The 15713-nt window shown below is 45.0% G+C and overlaps 1 protein-coding gene across 1 annotated transcript; it reads right to left on the bottom strand.

Annotated features, from left to right (window-relative positions):
* Window positions 1-3361: 3361 nt before the first annotated feature.
* MINDY4B (MINDY family member 4B) lies at window positions 3362-13191 on the bottom strand. The gene is made up of 12 exons (XM_031054933.2): window positions 13085-13191; window positions 12788-12815; window positions 11897-12049; window positions 10964-11083; window positions 9552-9643; window positions 8701-8866; window positions 8172-8237; window positions 7588-7658; window positions 6709-6781; window positions 5439-5591; window positions 5149-5329; window positions 3362-3504 (listed from the first exon to the last, which is right to left on the bottom strand). Exons 1-12 carry the CDS (start codon window positions 13189-13191, stop codon window positions 3362-3364), a joined length of 1353 nt encoding a protein of 450 aa, XP_030910793.2.
* Window positions 13192-15713: the final 2522 nt, after the last annotated feature.

Consider the following 15713-nt stretch of genomic DNA (forward strand, 5'->3'; position numbering starts at 1 on the left):
CAGTTTCAGAACTCTTCAGATCACTGATGGGTGATTATCAGCAACTAGATCCATGTAGGAGAGGGATGTTTCCACCTTCCCTGAAGGTATGTTTCCATGGAGGGGAGGACGATTGATGGGTGATTGATGGGTGACGAGTGATGAGTTTCCATGGAGGGGAGGATGATTGATGGAAGGAAGTGGCAGCACCTAGCCAAGACTTACAGATGCTGGCACATCCACATGGGGAAGAGCTGACACCTTCCCTGCCTGCCAGGAAAGTTAACAGTAAGTTTATCTCCAGAGGCAATGTGTGGTCTCAGAAGGTTTTTCCTTTGAGTAAAAACCTGCAGCTTGTTTATGAGTTGCCAGAGGCTCTGATACCTGTTTCCCCCTTGAGATTGACTCAGGATCACAGAATCAGCTAGGTAGGAAAAGACCTTTAAGATCATCAAGTCCAACCATTAAGGGTGCCAAGACGTGGCATGAGTTTCATTTGCTTGTGTCTGTATTTGTTGCTCACATTCCTTGCCAGGTAGCCCCAGATGCCCCCAAATATTCCTGTATTTCATGGCATGAGAGCACCCCCAAGTATTTGTGGGATGCATGTGGGCTTTTGAAAGGTGTATTTGTCTTCTGCAAAGAAACTTCCAGACTAGGAGTGAAAATCTGTAGCTGTTGTCTCTGTCACGAAGACAGAGCTTTCTGAGATGCAGGAACTGTTGGGGCTTTTCAGATGAGTTTGGCTAATAGCCAGATCATACTGTTATTGCTTCTTTTTTTTAAAGCATGCATAAGCATGATGTTACCTTGCAGAAATGAGCAAGGGCTTAGTTCTTGTTGAGGGAAATCAGCAGCTTAAATTTAGCCCTGAACTGCAAGGTTATAAAAAGACATGAAGGTGTGGGGGCAGAAGTATTAAAGCCTGAGGGAGGTGGTGGGGGTGTGTGTTCCTGCAGTCTGGTGCAGCATAGTTTCTCTTCCTTTTTCTGTCTTTAGCAATCAGACAGGCATTTGACAAACCTGGTCTTGTGAGCAGGACAGGAAGCAGCATGATGTGAGTGAGCAGGGGCCAGGGTGGGAGACAGGTTTTGGGGGCAATGACATGGCTGAGGGGATGGAGCACTCTGCTCCTGTGTGTGCTGGTGGCACATCATGGGTGCAGTCACGGCAGGGCAATGGGCTCACATGGACTCAGTAACCCTGGGGCCCTTCTCTGCAGCATGAGCCAAGAGCCAGTGCAACCAGGGCCAGATGCACTGATTGTCCCCATGGTCTGTTGGGAGAAAGAAAGACAGCGCTGCTGCCTTGCCATGAAAAACAGCTCTGGAAAGCTGGTCTTTTATCTCTGTAGTAACCTGTTTAGCTATTATACAGCATATATAGCCTTGCAATATACAGCATTGTGCTGGGTGACCAAGCTTCATTAGCATTTACCACAGACTTTCATTCATTCATTATTAATTATTTGCATAAATGCATGATGGTATTCCCAAGTTAAAGTCAGTGCTGTCTTGCAGCGTCTCATTGCAAGGCCCTTGCCTTACCATGGGCTCTTCTCCACCCTCTTTCTTGAGCAGAAATTAAAGAAGGAGGGCAATGACACCTGCAGACCCCACATTAGCTTGCTAGCCAGCAGTATCTGTGGCCCAGCCAGGCTGAATCTCAGACTGGTTGTGACCACTTCTTCCTTTCCATTTTTTTTTTAACCAGTCTTCTAGATCACTTGCTTGCAGAAAGGTTTATTGTCCTCAGAAGAGTTGTCATTAGCAACACAGCTTTTGGTATGACTCATAGGTCTTTTTTAGGTGATGTCTATAGAAAAGGAAGCAGAAAGGAATTAATGTGAGTGAGGAGTTATGTGCCCTGCCTGTGTGCACCAGGCCGCTGCAGGGTGCCAGGACTTCACCACACTCAGAGTCAGTAAAATTGCTGAAACATAGAATTATGGTTAGGTTGGAAAGGACCTTTAAGATCATTGAATCCAACCATTAACATGGCACTGCCAAGGCGACTAAACCATGTCCCTAAGCACCACACTTACCTGTCTTTTAAATCCTTCAGGGATGGTGACTCATCCACTTCCCTGGGCAGCCTGTTTCAGTGCTTCACAACCCTTTCTGTGAAGAAATTTTTCCAAGATCAAATCTAAAACTCCCCAGGCACAACATGAGGCCCTCTTATCCTGTCACTTGTTACTTTGGAAAAGAGACTGACTGCTCCATAGCTACAACCTCCTTTCAGGTAGTTGTAGATAGTGATAAGGTCTCATCTGAGCCTCCTTTTCTCCAGACGGAACACCCCTGATTCCCTCAGCCACTCCTCATGAGACTTGTGCTCCAGACCCTTTACCAGCTTCACTGCCCTTTAGACATGCTCAAGGACCTCAATGCCTTACTTGTAGTGAGGGGTCGGGAACTGAACACAGTGTGGCCTCACCAGTGCCACGTATATGGGGATTATTACTTCCCTAGTCCTGCTGGCTATGCTATTTCTGATATAAGCTGGAATGATCTTGGCTTTCTTGTCCACTTGGGCACACTGCTGGTTTTTGCTCAGCCACTGTTGACCAACACCCTCAGGTCATTTTCTGTCAGGCAGTTTTCCAGACACTCTTCAAGCCTGAAGCACTGCATAGGGTTCTTGTGACCCAGTTGCAGGATCTGGCACTTTGGTTTGTTGAACCTTAATATAATCGACCTTGGCCCATTGATCAAGCCTGTCCAGATCCCTCTGCAGAGCCTTCCTATCCTCAAGCAGATCAACTCTTCTGCCCAGCTTGGTGTCAAAAATTCACAGCAAGGAGCATTTCATAAGGCTCTTTTGCCTGGGTTCCCATGTACAAGCTGTGATTCCTTGCTGGTGTGCGGGATGCAGGGTAGCTCTGTGAGCCAACCTGGCCAGGGACCATGCTTGAGCTGTCGTTGAAGCAGGAGAAAGACTGCTTGCAGAAGTCACAGCTGTGGAGAGCAGGGAGGAAACCTTACTCATTGCAAATAGCTAAATAGTTGCACCCACTGGATTAAATAAATCAGATGCACACAGTATTCTCGATGCTCAATATTGATTTCACTTCCACTACACTCTTAAGAGACACCTCGATTTCTTTAATGTATCTGACATGGGAGGAAAGCAAGTTGCCACCCTTTTTCCTTTTTCTGCCAGCTGTTGTGGGAAGCAGAAGAACCTGGAAAATGTGTGCAGCAAGGCAGTGTTGCTAGTAACTGTTCCTTGCCAGTGCAGGCTTTCGCAGTGAGTGCAATGCCTTGCCGAACAGGACATTTGCCCAAGGCACCAAAGGTTGTTTCATTGGTGAAAGTTTTTCACCTCCAGACCACAGTGTTTGGTGGCTTTGGCAGCAAGTGGGAGATGCTGCGACTCCTCAGAAAAAGGGATCTGTCCCATTCCAGCTGACAGTTGCGCCTGCCCACTTGGTCCTGATTGCCATCTCCACGGACAGACACCTCTTCCTTGGGCTGCTTGGGTCTTCACTTTGGTCCTCTTCCCAGTGGTGTGAATGAGTATCTGAAAAGGAAACACAGGTAAAACGAATGTCTAAAAAACCCAGCCGCTCTCAAAAAAAGTTTTAGGACAGGTTAAAAGCAGAGCTGGCTGGATTACTGCAGGTGTGCTGCCTGCCCTTGCCCAAGGAGGCAGCTCAGGGCAGCAACAACACAGCCTGTCCAGGTGCTGCCTCTCATGCTTGTGAAATTCAGGCACTATAAATGCAGCTCACAACTCCTTGCAGGGTATGTTTGCATATTGTTTTTCTGAACAGGTGCACACTTCCTTATCTGTGGCCACACTGTGTATCACGACTGTGATCTTGATTCACCCTTCTTTCCTGCACATTTAGTCTTTACTTGGATGTTTTAAAGTTTCTTACTCTAAATGCTGTAGTGAAATGAGAGCGAGGAAAAGAGGCTGGACATTCAGAAAGTAAAGGTAAATGATGCACAGTGGCATGGAGAAAGTTAGATCCTAAATACACAGACAGGTTCACAACCCATTAGATACCACAAGGAGCAGTTCGCTGCTCTGGGTATGAATTTAAAACTTGAAGGGGAACACAATGGCCATGGTGGCACCTGGATAGTAGGCAGTAAAATACAAACTTCAGTCTGTTAGATGCTGAAAACAGGCTGTTCACCCACCCTGCGTGCCAGCACTGCTGCCTTAGGAATAGTTTTATTCAAAATTTGTATTTAATCATTGAATGATTAAATGAAATTGCCTGTTGCATTTAAACTTTGCATTTACAGAATCATTCTCCTCGGATTTGTTCCATGGGACTGGAGAGTGTGTGTGGGTTTTCCCCCTCCTACTAGTTATTCTGAGACCCTTGGTCAGCTGGACATTCATAGTGGACTGATGGGGGCATAATAATCACAGGAGATGAAATATTTTTAAACAGTATGTCCATATTGGATATTTAACACAGAAGCAACACTTGCATCCTGTATCCTGAAAAACTGTCATTTCTCCAATAAAAACTCTTTGTCCACGTCTGCGAGTAAAGGAGAAAACTGTGAAGTCCTGAGTGGCCCCATGGTGTTACAAGAGTGCAAGCTGTGCCCTGGGGAGGGGAGCCTGGTGGTTGTCCCCTGCACACACCATGGGTGGGATGGACTCTGCTCTTCTGGCAGCTCACCCAGCACCTGCTCACCAGAGCCCTGCTCAGCCCCTGGCACTGGTGAACAGCATGACCTCAGCTTCACGCAGTGCTGAGCATCCACCATGCCCAGCTGTGGGCTGGGGAGGGGTGCCAGCCAACCAGAATTTACACAGGGACTTGGGAGTTATTACTTCTATAACAAATACTTCTATAGCTCTTCCCAGCAATGTGCCACATGCTTGAGAGCATTACCCCTTCCTTAATGGTCGTGGTCCTTTCAAAGCCAGGTTTTCGCTTGTGTCTTTTTATACTGTTGTTTGGAATAGATTTCTCACATTCCATTAAATAATATAATATATATAATTATATATATAATATATATATAATTATATATATAATATAATATGTACAGTTTATATGCATGTATGTTAAATACAGAACATTGAATTGTATATGTAAGTAGACCAACCTAGCTCTACACATATACAGTTCTATGCATGGTCTGTATGTGACATCCATACGTCATATCCTCCATGGTAAGCTTGGGTGCATACCTATAGTTAGGTGGGCTGTTTTTGTCTGCTCCACCTGCCCATTGTAGAAGTACAGGTGGAAGACTCTCTCTCTTTTCCAGTCAGAGAGGATTTGGCTGTCAGTGCCAAAGAGAATGCTGTGCCTCCCGGTGATGCTGCACAGCCAGATGGGCAGACGGGGTGTTCTCAGCCTGGGGCACACCTGGGGAGAGAAAGTAGAGCCTTGCATTGAACATGGCCTTTGTTCCCAAAACTTTGGTGTGTGGACATCAGGTATGGGCCTTCCAGCCACAGGCCATGCCAGCTCTCACCTGCTGCTCCACCTGTGCTCTGCTCCAGCGCAGGTAGCCCACCGGGCCCCGCTGCCGCCATGCCTCATTGCCCTCTCCTCTGGGCCCCAGCTCCTGACTGCCATCAAGCTCATGCGGGCTTGCTTGTCCCGTTAGGAGGAGGCTGAGCACAGCCTGCAAGTCAACAGCCTGTGTTATGCTGTGAGGCAGCAGAGCAAATGCCCTTCACAAAATGGTGGTGTGGCAGCTGCACCCACCCTGAGGAATGAACCATTGAGCCACAATACTTCCTAATAAATATCTCTGCTTACTCTGATCTCCAGTAAAATAAAAACCCATATCTACTAGTGCTTACAGATAACTGCTGGGTTTGGTCTGGCTCAGGTAACCACAAAATCTGCTGATTTTGGTCACAACAGGATTGTACAGCCGGTTGTTGTATAACTGGCCATTGCTAGACCCGCACTTTAGGCAAAAGCAAAGAGCCCTCAGACCATATTTTTACCACAGATCAGATTCTACTGGGGCATAAATGGGGCCCTGCTGCAGGGCAAGAGTTGAGTCGGTTCTCCTCAGCAGTGGGTCTGCAGTCGAGGTCTCTCCCTTTGGGTCATGACACTGCCTGATACAACTCTTTGAGGTTGAAGGCCTTCATCTTGACTGGTGAGTTAAATGCGTTTTTGGTTTATTCCCTGCAAAACTTAACCTTAAGTCAGTCATGTAGTATTTGATTCCACTTGGCATCTAGAACCTGTAATTTACTAATTTTGGAACATTAAATTATTTTTCATTAGAATAAATTTCCTTTCAAGCTTGTAACCTACCTAAGTCAATTTTGTGGGCCTCTGTGATGGTGACTAATAGCATGCAAATCTTTGAAATCTTGCCTAAGTGATAGAAAGGATTATGTGTGTGTACATATATATTTATAAAAATACATATAAAATATACATATATATTCCTTTGGACATAAACTGTTGATCAAGTCTGGGATACCAAGTCGATAAGTTGTATCATTGCTTTTCTCCTATGAGCAAAGTGCCTGACTCTTCCACGACAGGGAGCTGGTGTCCCACTGGAGCTCTGTCATGTTTGTCATGTGCAGAGGTCTGCCAGGTCTTCCTACGGCAATCATCCATTTTACAAATGATTAAAATTATAAATATATTTTCCTGTTATCATACACTTCCCTTTATCCCCCCTTGGATTAACAAGTGAAATTTTTTTCCTAAATCAAATGTGGGAATAATAAAATAAATTAAAAAAAGTGGAGAAATGAGGCTAATCTTACCTGCGTACAGGTAATGTTTCCGGAACTGCATTTCAACAGAGGAGTTGCTGTGCAGTCTAAGTCTTCTTGGACCCTGTAACACCAAACACAAAATGTTACAATAGCACCTGGATCAGTGCCTGAGGTGAGTGCTTGTCTGATTAACAGGAAGAAATTCCATGGACTCTGTCTCTGTGCTGTGGGCACAGCAGTGCTGTCCTGACACAGCAGCTCTATGTTCAGCCAGAGCTCTTGTGCTTCAGATCTCATCCTCTTAAAATCCAAATCTAGTGTCAGATTCACACCCCTGCAGACAGAGCCGGGGTCTCCCTTGGTGTGATTTCTGCTGAAAGGCCTCGGTTACAACCCAGGCATAGCCTGAACATGATTTGAAGTAGTGGTGCAATTTTTTCACATTATTATGAATCATGTCTTATATTGGAATAAATATGTCTCTTTCTAAAACATTAGATGTACCTTTCTAAAGCATTATTACCCAAATCTAATTGTGTTGGGTTTAGAAAGACCCTATCGGGCACCTCTGCCAGGATAGTCACACTGGCAGATTTTTTCCCTGTTTAAATGAACTTGTTGTGATTTTCCTGTGTAAGTGTAGTTGACTGTGATGATGATGGTTGCTGTCAGTGAGATAACTCCTGGGTTTACACAGAGCATTAGTTTTGCTGTGTTTGCAAAGGGTTTCTCTCCTGTCTGCTGCCCTCCTGGATGTGCAGATACTCAGGTTGTACAATATTTGCATCTGCAAACCACAGCCACCGGGGTCTGCATCTGTCCCTGCTTCTTCACATTCGACTGAGAATGGATATTGAAGTAAAACAAGGAAAAGACATCAGAAGATGTAACTAAATTAGAGGAAAATGTGTAAAAAAATAAATGTACCTTTCAAGCGTCCTTGAGAAAAGTAAACTGTATAAAAAAAGAATTACTCCGTGACTTCGTTCGTCTTTGAACTGGAAGAAGAAACAAGTAATCACAGGGCGTGAATTACAGGTATGTGATATTTAATTGAAACAATTCATCTGCTTCAATACAACCTGAGGTGTGTTGAGCTAAATGAATAAAATGTTACTCCAGAAAGATTTTATAACTAATTTTGATGAATAGGAACAGGTTAAAGAAAGGAAAGATAAAACTTCCAGTTAGTGGCTTAGCTGGTCTTGTACACTTTTCCCTCAGGCTTTTGCTAAAAAAACCCAGTATTTGCAAGAAACCATATTTTATATTTAAGTAATGTACAAAATGTCCCTGTTTGCCTGGTGTTTGTGGACTGGAAGAGCTGAAATTGGTGGGTAAATTCTGGGGATTTTAGTGGGAGCAGGATCATTCCCCATAGGAAAAGCTAGAAATGAGTTATGGACTAACTGCCTAAAGGCAGCACTATTGATATCCGTAAGGTCTGCTTTTGAATGGGAAATAAAATGTACACAAGCAGCAAAGTAAGTCATAATAAAGCTGATACTTACACAGTTTATATGGCCAAGGATAAACTCCTGAGCTGCTGCTTTCTCAGAGAACTCAAACAGATGGATCTGTTGGGCAGGAAGGTAGGTGAAGATGTTGTAAAGGAGGCATTAATTATATCAAACAGCTGAGCTTTTTAAGCCAGTGTTTCCTTTAGACAAATGAAAGAATGGTGCAGGATTCTACTCTGCTGCCTCCTAAACTGAGGAGTTCAGCTCTATACAAAGAGTTAGAAGACCAGCTTTGCATTAACTGTTTTCCCCTTTTTGTGAGAGAAGACAGTTCGGCCTTTAATGAAAGGGAACAGCAGCCCCTCTGCTCATCTAAAGCCTCTACAAGGAAGCAGAGGTGTCTCACAGGCTGCAACTGGGACATGGGTCCGAAGTGTTCACAGTCTGTGGCACACCATAACTTAGGGAACAGATTTATGAGATTTTATGTTTCTTGATTTAAAAATTTCAGAAGAATTTAATTAAAATTAAAAATTTCTTTAAAGAAAATCCTGTTTGCAGAAGGCATTTTTGTACTCACTCTTTCTGTGAAGTTGTCGGCTTTGTAGTCGCTGCTGGGCACCACATGGATGGCTGTGGTGATGAGACAGATCATGGCTCTCCCACCTCCTCCTGCTGCCCACAGGGTATCTGCCAGCGCAGCTGCCAGTGCCTCCCCTTGCTCCTGCCGGCTTACTCTGCACAGCCTGCAGTGCAGGAGATAGAGCCATGGAGCAGTGAAGATGGATCCAGGGGTCTCTGCCAAGGGTCCATCATCAGGGATTTTGACAGATCCCCCAGTCCTGGGGTTGACCTTGAGTGTGAATATGGCCCTTCCCAGCAGGAGCTGGATCGAACCTCAGAGGCCCTGCCCTGCCTATCTGGTGTCTGTGAGGACTGTGCAGCCACAAGTGCCCATTGTCCTTGAAATTTCCGCTTTTCGCTTGGTGCTGTCACTGCTACTTGTAAGGATATGGTTCCCATGTGCTGGGAGCAACATGTGTGCCATGGGGGTTTCATCCTGGCTCTGGGGGTCCCATTCTGGTATCTCAACACCCAGAGCTGAGCTTTGCCTTCCCTTCCAATGCTCCCCATGGTATGGGGCAGCTGTGCAGCACTAATGTTATCCATGTGCTGCCATAGGTTGTGACCGTGGTGCCAGGGAGTGGGACAAGGGAGCAAACACCATTGTTACAAAGACAAATGTCTTTTGGGGAAAAAGCCTTGCCTGGAGTCAGATGAGGCTTTTCTCGTGGGTGCAAATTCCCACCTGTAGCTCCAAACCTGAATATGGATATAGTTCAGTTAAACCTAGATGCTGGTGCTAGTCTGTCTCGGTTCAAATAATGCAAGAAAATAGTTTCCATATGTCTCGAAGGCTCAGCTTCTTACCTTTCCAGGTGAGTGTATTCTGTGGTTCTTATGAAGAGCAGGTATTTGATGATGTACGCTTGTACAGCCATCAGAATGGCTCTTGCTCCCCCCTAGAAACAGAAAGATGACACTCCCTAGTGCTGAGGGGCCTGAACTAGCTCCTGCTGTGTCCATCTGGAAATCACTGCAATCCCTGGTCAGTGTGAGCCATCCCAATACCACTTTTAGGAGGGTAATTTTTCTTTTCTCCATGGGAATTCAGAAGTGCTACTGACAGCTCCTGAGCTGAATAGAAAAGCAAACTGAAAAAGATCTTATGTGCCTAAACCCAAGAAGCCTTTACACAAGAAAAAATTCCAGGGTGGCCCTGGCTGTGTGCCTAGGGGGAGGGCAGGTCCTAGGCAGGGGTCCTTCCCTTGCAGCGCTGCAGCTGCAGTGAAGGACTCTCAGCCCCACATACCATGTGTGCCTAGAAGCACCATGGCTTGTTTTCTCCCTCCTCCAGCCTCTCAGCAAAGGGACCAGGGTCTCAAGGCAGCATAGGGCTGACATGAGGCCATGCATGAGGGTAGCCATGACTGCTCCCCATTGTGCTGGTGCCTCATGTCAGGGCTGTCATCCTCTCTGCAGTCACACAGCCTCTGAACTCTGAGTTTCACCTGCATTTGTAACAAGCATGTTAACTTCCTGGTGGATTAAAGGTGTTTGCACCTTTCAAGTGTGTATCTTAGTCTCCTGCTTTTTGAGGGGCAGTATTATGATGGTAAATAAAGAAGAAGAAAACCTCCCTCTTGAAAATGTAGGTAAATTCACCTGTTTGATTTCCAGGTGGGGTAGAAAGAAGTAGGTAACTCTACCCCAAAAGAAACAGGTAGATACTGCTTATTTGTGCCTACCTACAACCCACTGCTTCTCTATTGAGCCTTCACCTTGGAAACATTTAATACCATGATATTTAAAGTTTGTGTATGCATTGTGCTGCTGAATCAGAACAGTTCATCCCACTCCCAGACATGCTTCAGTTGCCACTGCAAGGGCAGCTGGAGGCTTGCTCAGGATGGCTGTGGACCATGGCTGTGGTTGGAAGCCCCCACAATCTGCCAGTAGAGAAAGCTCAGTGGGCAGACATGCAGAGTGTAAGGTGCAGGCGTGCAGAGAGCATGGTGCAGATGTGGAGTGTGCAGTTGCAGGCATGCAAAGTGTGGGGTGTGGGCATGCAGAGTGTGAGGTGCAAGCATGGCATACAGATGTGCGGAACACAGGGTACAGGTGTGGGGTACAGGTGTGTAGAGCATGGGGTGCAAGTGTGGAGTGCAGATGTGGAGGAGGCAGGCATGGGCACTGCTGAGACACCCAGCACTGACTGCCAGCTCCTGTTAGTGGCTGAGACATGGGGAAGATGGTGCAGTTTGCTGTGCTGCAATATTTACGTTTTCTGTCTCCAAAGCATAGGCCAGGTCAGAGTATGGCTCACGAAACCTGAAACATGCTTTTGCCCATTCACAGCTGAAGAGCTGGAACACGTTTCCAAATAACAGCTTCCGTAACTCCTGTTGAAGAAGAGAAAGACAGGCTGGGTTCAGCTCCCTTCACATCCTGGTGTTGTTAGCATCAGAGGGGCCTTTGGATACAAGGCCAGCACATATGCTCCCAGCCAGAGCAGTGTAAAGTTGTCTATCAAGAATCAGGCCCCACAAAGCAAAGGTGATGTCTGTGCTTAATGTAGTCACTTCTCTCAGCATTTCAAACAATCCTGGGAAGTACAGTTGCAGTATGTAAACAATTTACATTTGGATACACTACACCTTCTGAGGGAAGACCCGGACTCTTGAGTTTCTCACTGAGTTTGTGCTCAGGTGCCAAGGACTGGTTTGGTCTGAGAGGTCACAGGCAGTGAGGGCAGCACCAGAGCCCATTCTGCCGTTACCTGCAGAAAACTCCTGAGCTCTTGGCCAAGGCTTTTCATGTGGGCAAGGGCAGCAGGCACTCATTAGTGCTCTAAAAGCCAGGTATTTGGGTGAGAGTGGAAATTTCTCACTGACCTCCTGAATTCCAGCCTCCCATACTGAACCTATTCGATAAGAAAGCACCAAAGAGCAGGGAAACATTACACTTTGTCATTTGACCAATTATCTAATGAGAATTATAGTATATCCATTTGAAGGTTGTATTGCAACCATGTTCTCTCAAAGTTTCATAAATAAGTCATTATGATTACATACTTCTGTTACAGCTAATAGAGGGCTGCAGCCTTCAGCCCAGCAATATGCTGAGCCTCCCGCAACGCCAGATAAGGTCCCTGAGTCTCTTTGTTTTAATGAGATTAAATTACAGCTCATGCATAACTCAGTAGGCCTGCTCACCATTGCCATTTCCAAGGAGATGGGCCGTCCGCCTGTATCCGGAGAGATCAGTAGGGGTTCAGGGATGGCGGAACAGGGCAGAGGCACTGGTGGCTGAAAGCCTGAGGGCTCTCTGGCTCCAAGTACTCCATTGCCAGTGCTTCCATTGCCTTGCTGGACAGAGAGAGGAGCAGACACGGAGTCTTGCCACAGCTGCTGCTTCCATGCCCTGAAAGTTACCCCCTTCAGTACTCTCAGTGGGACTGGCTTGTGGAGGGGCAGGAAAGGGGAGTGTGTGCTGCCAGGGAGCATCAGTATGTTTGACCTTATCCTGATTTCAGCTGGGATAGAATTAATTTTCTTCCTAGTAGCTGGTACAGTGCTGTGTTTCGGCTTTAGTCTGAGAACAATGCTGATTATTACTTAGTTGCCCGATGTGGTTAAACCAGGACAGACCTCTAGCTTTTTGCAAACATTACAAATAGATCCCTACAATCCAATGATTTGAGTACACAGTAATGTTGTGTTTGTCTGAATTACAGGGAATAAACTTCAGTGCTTTCCAACCTAAAGACACAGCAGGTTCTCAAAATATTTCTATTTCAGAAATTTCAGAATGTTACCCTTTTTTCCTGTGTTCCAAAACTGACCATGAAAACTGTTACTTTAAATAGAAAGGTTAATTTATGTTGGGCTACTCTGACACTTTGATTTAGATCAGGAAGACAAGACATTCCTTTAAGATATCTGTAGAAAATGTCTGTTGCTTAAAGGAGGAGCATAAGAAATAAATATCCATAAAGACTGAGATGCATATATATATGTGCAATTTCCTGCTTATGCTAATCTGGTGGAACAGTCACAAAAACCACTAGACAAATACAAGGTGTTAACTTTTACAGAAGTAGTTACCTGATGAGTTGAATTGCTGGTTTCCAACCTGAAAAGGGAAAATAAAATACAAATTAAAAAAAAAAAAACAAACCCAACAATAGAGGCATTGCTAGCATGTGAAGAAGCAGGATACCAGCTAGAAAAAAAGTCACAAAGAAAGGAAGAGGAAAAAGTAGTAGTACTTACATTCCTGAGTACATTAAGACCTTTTTTTCCGTGGTCATATAAGTTTTGTAATAAAGCATAATTTAAAATATGATATTAAGAAAACACCTGGAATTAAAACATGATGATGAAGCAGAATATAAATCTTACCTATGGAAACTGAAAACATTTCTCCATTTGTTTAGATCTGAAATTTTGCTGGTGATCTCCTGAAGCTCTGTCTGTGGCACAGTGTGCTCAGCTTCCTGGTCACCCATCGTGCTCGGGATGATGCAAAGGGATGTGGGCACTGGAGCTGCTCAGAGAGTGGCTCCTCATCAGGCACCCGAATCCCCTCTGCCAGCTTCCACTGCCACAATGCAATTAAACTTTCATGAAAGCCTGTCACAGTCTGTGTTTTTCTGCTCACTGTGTAAGCAGTGTCAATGTTTAATGCAGATGGAAAGCTGTCTGAAGTTGACTACAGGGATGTGTCTACTCTGCAAGGTCTTGGTGCAGGAGCAGGGAGGGATATTCCAGCTACAGGATTGCAGCTCCTGCTGTGCGGGCTGATCAGAAAAGCAGAAAGGAGTCTGGGTTGTGAGGGCTGGGTGGTGTGTAACTCAAGGAAAAAAAAAATCCGACTTAGCAGATGTCTGTAAAGTTGAGCAAATTCACTGGAGAGACAAGGCAAGGCAAAATCTATGCACTGATGTTCCTTTGACTTCTGTCGCTTCCTGTAGCAAGACTGGCATGCAGGGGTATGTGTCAGGCCCAGTTTCCTGCTGCCAGGGTCATGGAAATCTTGTGGTTTGTTCTCTTTCATTCTGGAAGAAGGCACCGACTGGGGGTCTCTGCATTTCAGTGTTTGGTGCTCACCCCTACATCAGCATAGTGGGCTAGTAGCCTAAGCCTGCTACACACCCATGTATGCATACAACCATATATATATTATATATGTTTGTATTTATATGTATGCACACTGCATGCAGGCACACATACAGATGCATGTGCATACTAACTGTTTATTGGCATATGAAAATATCTGTTTTTTCAAGAATCTTCAAAATATATTTAGACATTTTTCCCTTTTCTATAAATTTATTTATTTATTTATTTAATAGTGAACTATGGTAGTAGAAATTAAACAGGGTAAAACTTATTCAGCTGATGCTCATGGATTACAAGTGAGCCACAGGGCACATGCTGGTACTCACCCAGAAGCACAAGCTGAGCAGGTCATACTCACCCTAAATGATACTTTCAGCTGGTCAAACACAAATATTGCCTCAGTTTTATTTTGCCAGTAGGAAGTTTTTATGTTTGCCTTTGGAAATGGATATGGATAAATGTAACAGCTGGCCTCAGGTTTGTGAGTGGGGTGGGACACTGGGGGAGCAGTGGAGTTGGGCTCTCTGGGAAAAGTGATCTGTGAAAACTCATGAACCCCGGGTCAGGGGCTGCTCTCTCCTGCACAGCAAAAGGGATGGGAACAGGTTTATCTTCTGTGCTGAGGCAGGTCTGGGCAGTTCTACATTTTACACATACAAACCAGCTTCTTCAAGGACTGACAAGGATCACTCAGAAAGACACACACATATGAGCAGCCTGTGTATCTGATCTCATACACTGTTGACTGCTGCCAAGCAGAGCACTTCATGAAACATAAGGAACAAGAAGCATGAAACATTACTCCTCATTATTTGCTGTATAATAAAGAATACCATGAGACATAATATATATTATGTATGTGTTGAGAAGATACATTGAGAAGAATATGCATATAAATCAGAAGAAAACTATTTAAAATGTTGCAGTAGCCCTTACACATTGTTAAAATCTAGGGAGATATGGTACCAGAAGGTGAGGCAGAGCTTCTTTGTGAAAGGGTTTGGGATGTAGGGGTGTAGTTGACAAACCTTTTACTGAGAAACCCCAGCAATGTTTTGCTATTCATAGTAAAAGTATAAAAGATGACATAGAAGTTCAGTAAGGTCATCGAAGCGTATGGTTTTGTGAAGCAAATCCCAACATGATCTGGAGGATGACCATCCCCACAGGTGCCAGGGCAGAGCAGGGTGAGATTGTTCCTCACCCACAGCTGTGCAGGAGCTGCAGCTCCTGCAGATAAATGGGCAGCTCGGATATGGGCTTTTACTCTGGGTACCTTCACTTCTGTGTGCTCTGAATGTTGTTTTTGTATCCTGCAAGGAGTGACTCATCTCCAAAGTACCCACATAGTCCCATGGAGGTAGTGTTTGGTGGTATAATGCTCTTTTGATGTATCTGTCTGTGACTGGGATGGCTTAGCCATACCTGGGACGAGCAGTCTGGTTTCTCCAACTGACTTGCAGAAGTTTAAGGGTGCAAGGGCTGTTGTATTCATTCAGTCTGGCTTCCTGCATGCCCTGAAGTACAGAACCTCACTTGTTTCTTTGTCAGTCTCTGCTGAGCTGTAGCATGCCTTGTAAGCCTGTTTGTTTTTGTTACTCCATTGCTGCTCTTTGCCAAAGGTCTTGGCTATGTTTATTTGTATTGTGAGAGAGATTGTAGGGCTATTTTCTGGACAGGGTTCTTTATACCAACTGAGGCTTGGGGAGGATGCAGTGCAACATGGGGAGTGTGTGGTAACCACTGCATCTGTACCTTCACAAGGGCTAAAAGGCAGAACTGCTGCTGATGTGCCTCTATTTGCAACCCATTTATTTTAGTTTCCAGATCTAGTTCAATGCTATTGGAGTTCCCGGTTTTATTCATACCAACCACTTTTCAAATATCTTACTGGTAAAAAAGGCAAATG

The sequence above is a fragment of the Melopsittacus undulatus genome, chromosome 6, assembly GCF_012275295.1.
Source record: "Melopsittacus undulatus isolate bMelUnd1 chromosome 6, bMelUnd1.mat.Z, whole genome shotgun sequence".
Taxonomy (NCBI): domain Eukaryota; kingdom Metazoa; phylum Chordata; class Aves; order Psittaciformes; family Psittaculidae; genus Melopsittacus; species Melopsittacus undulatus.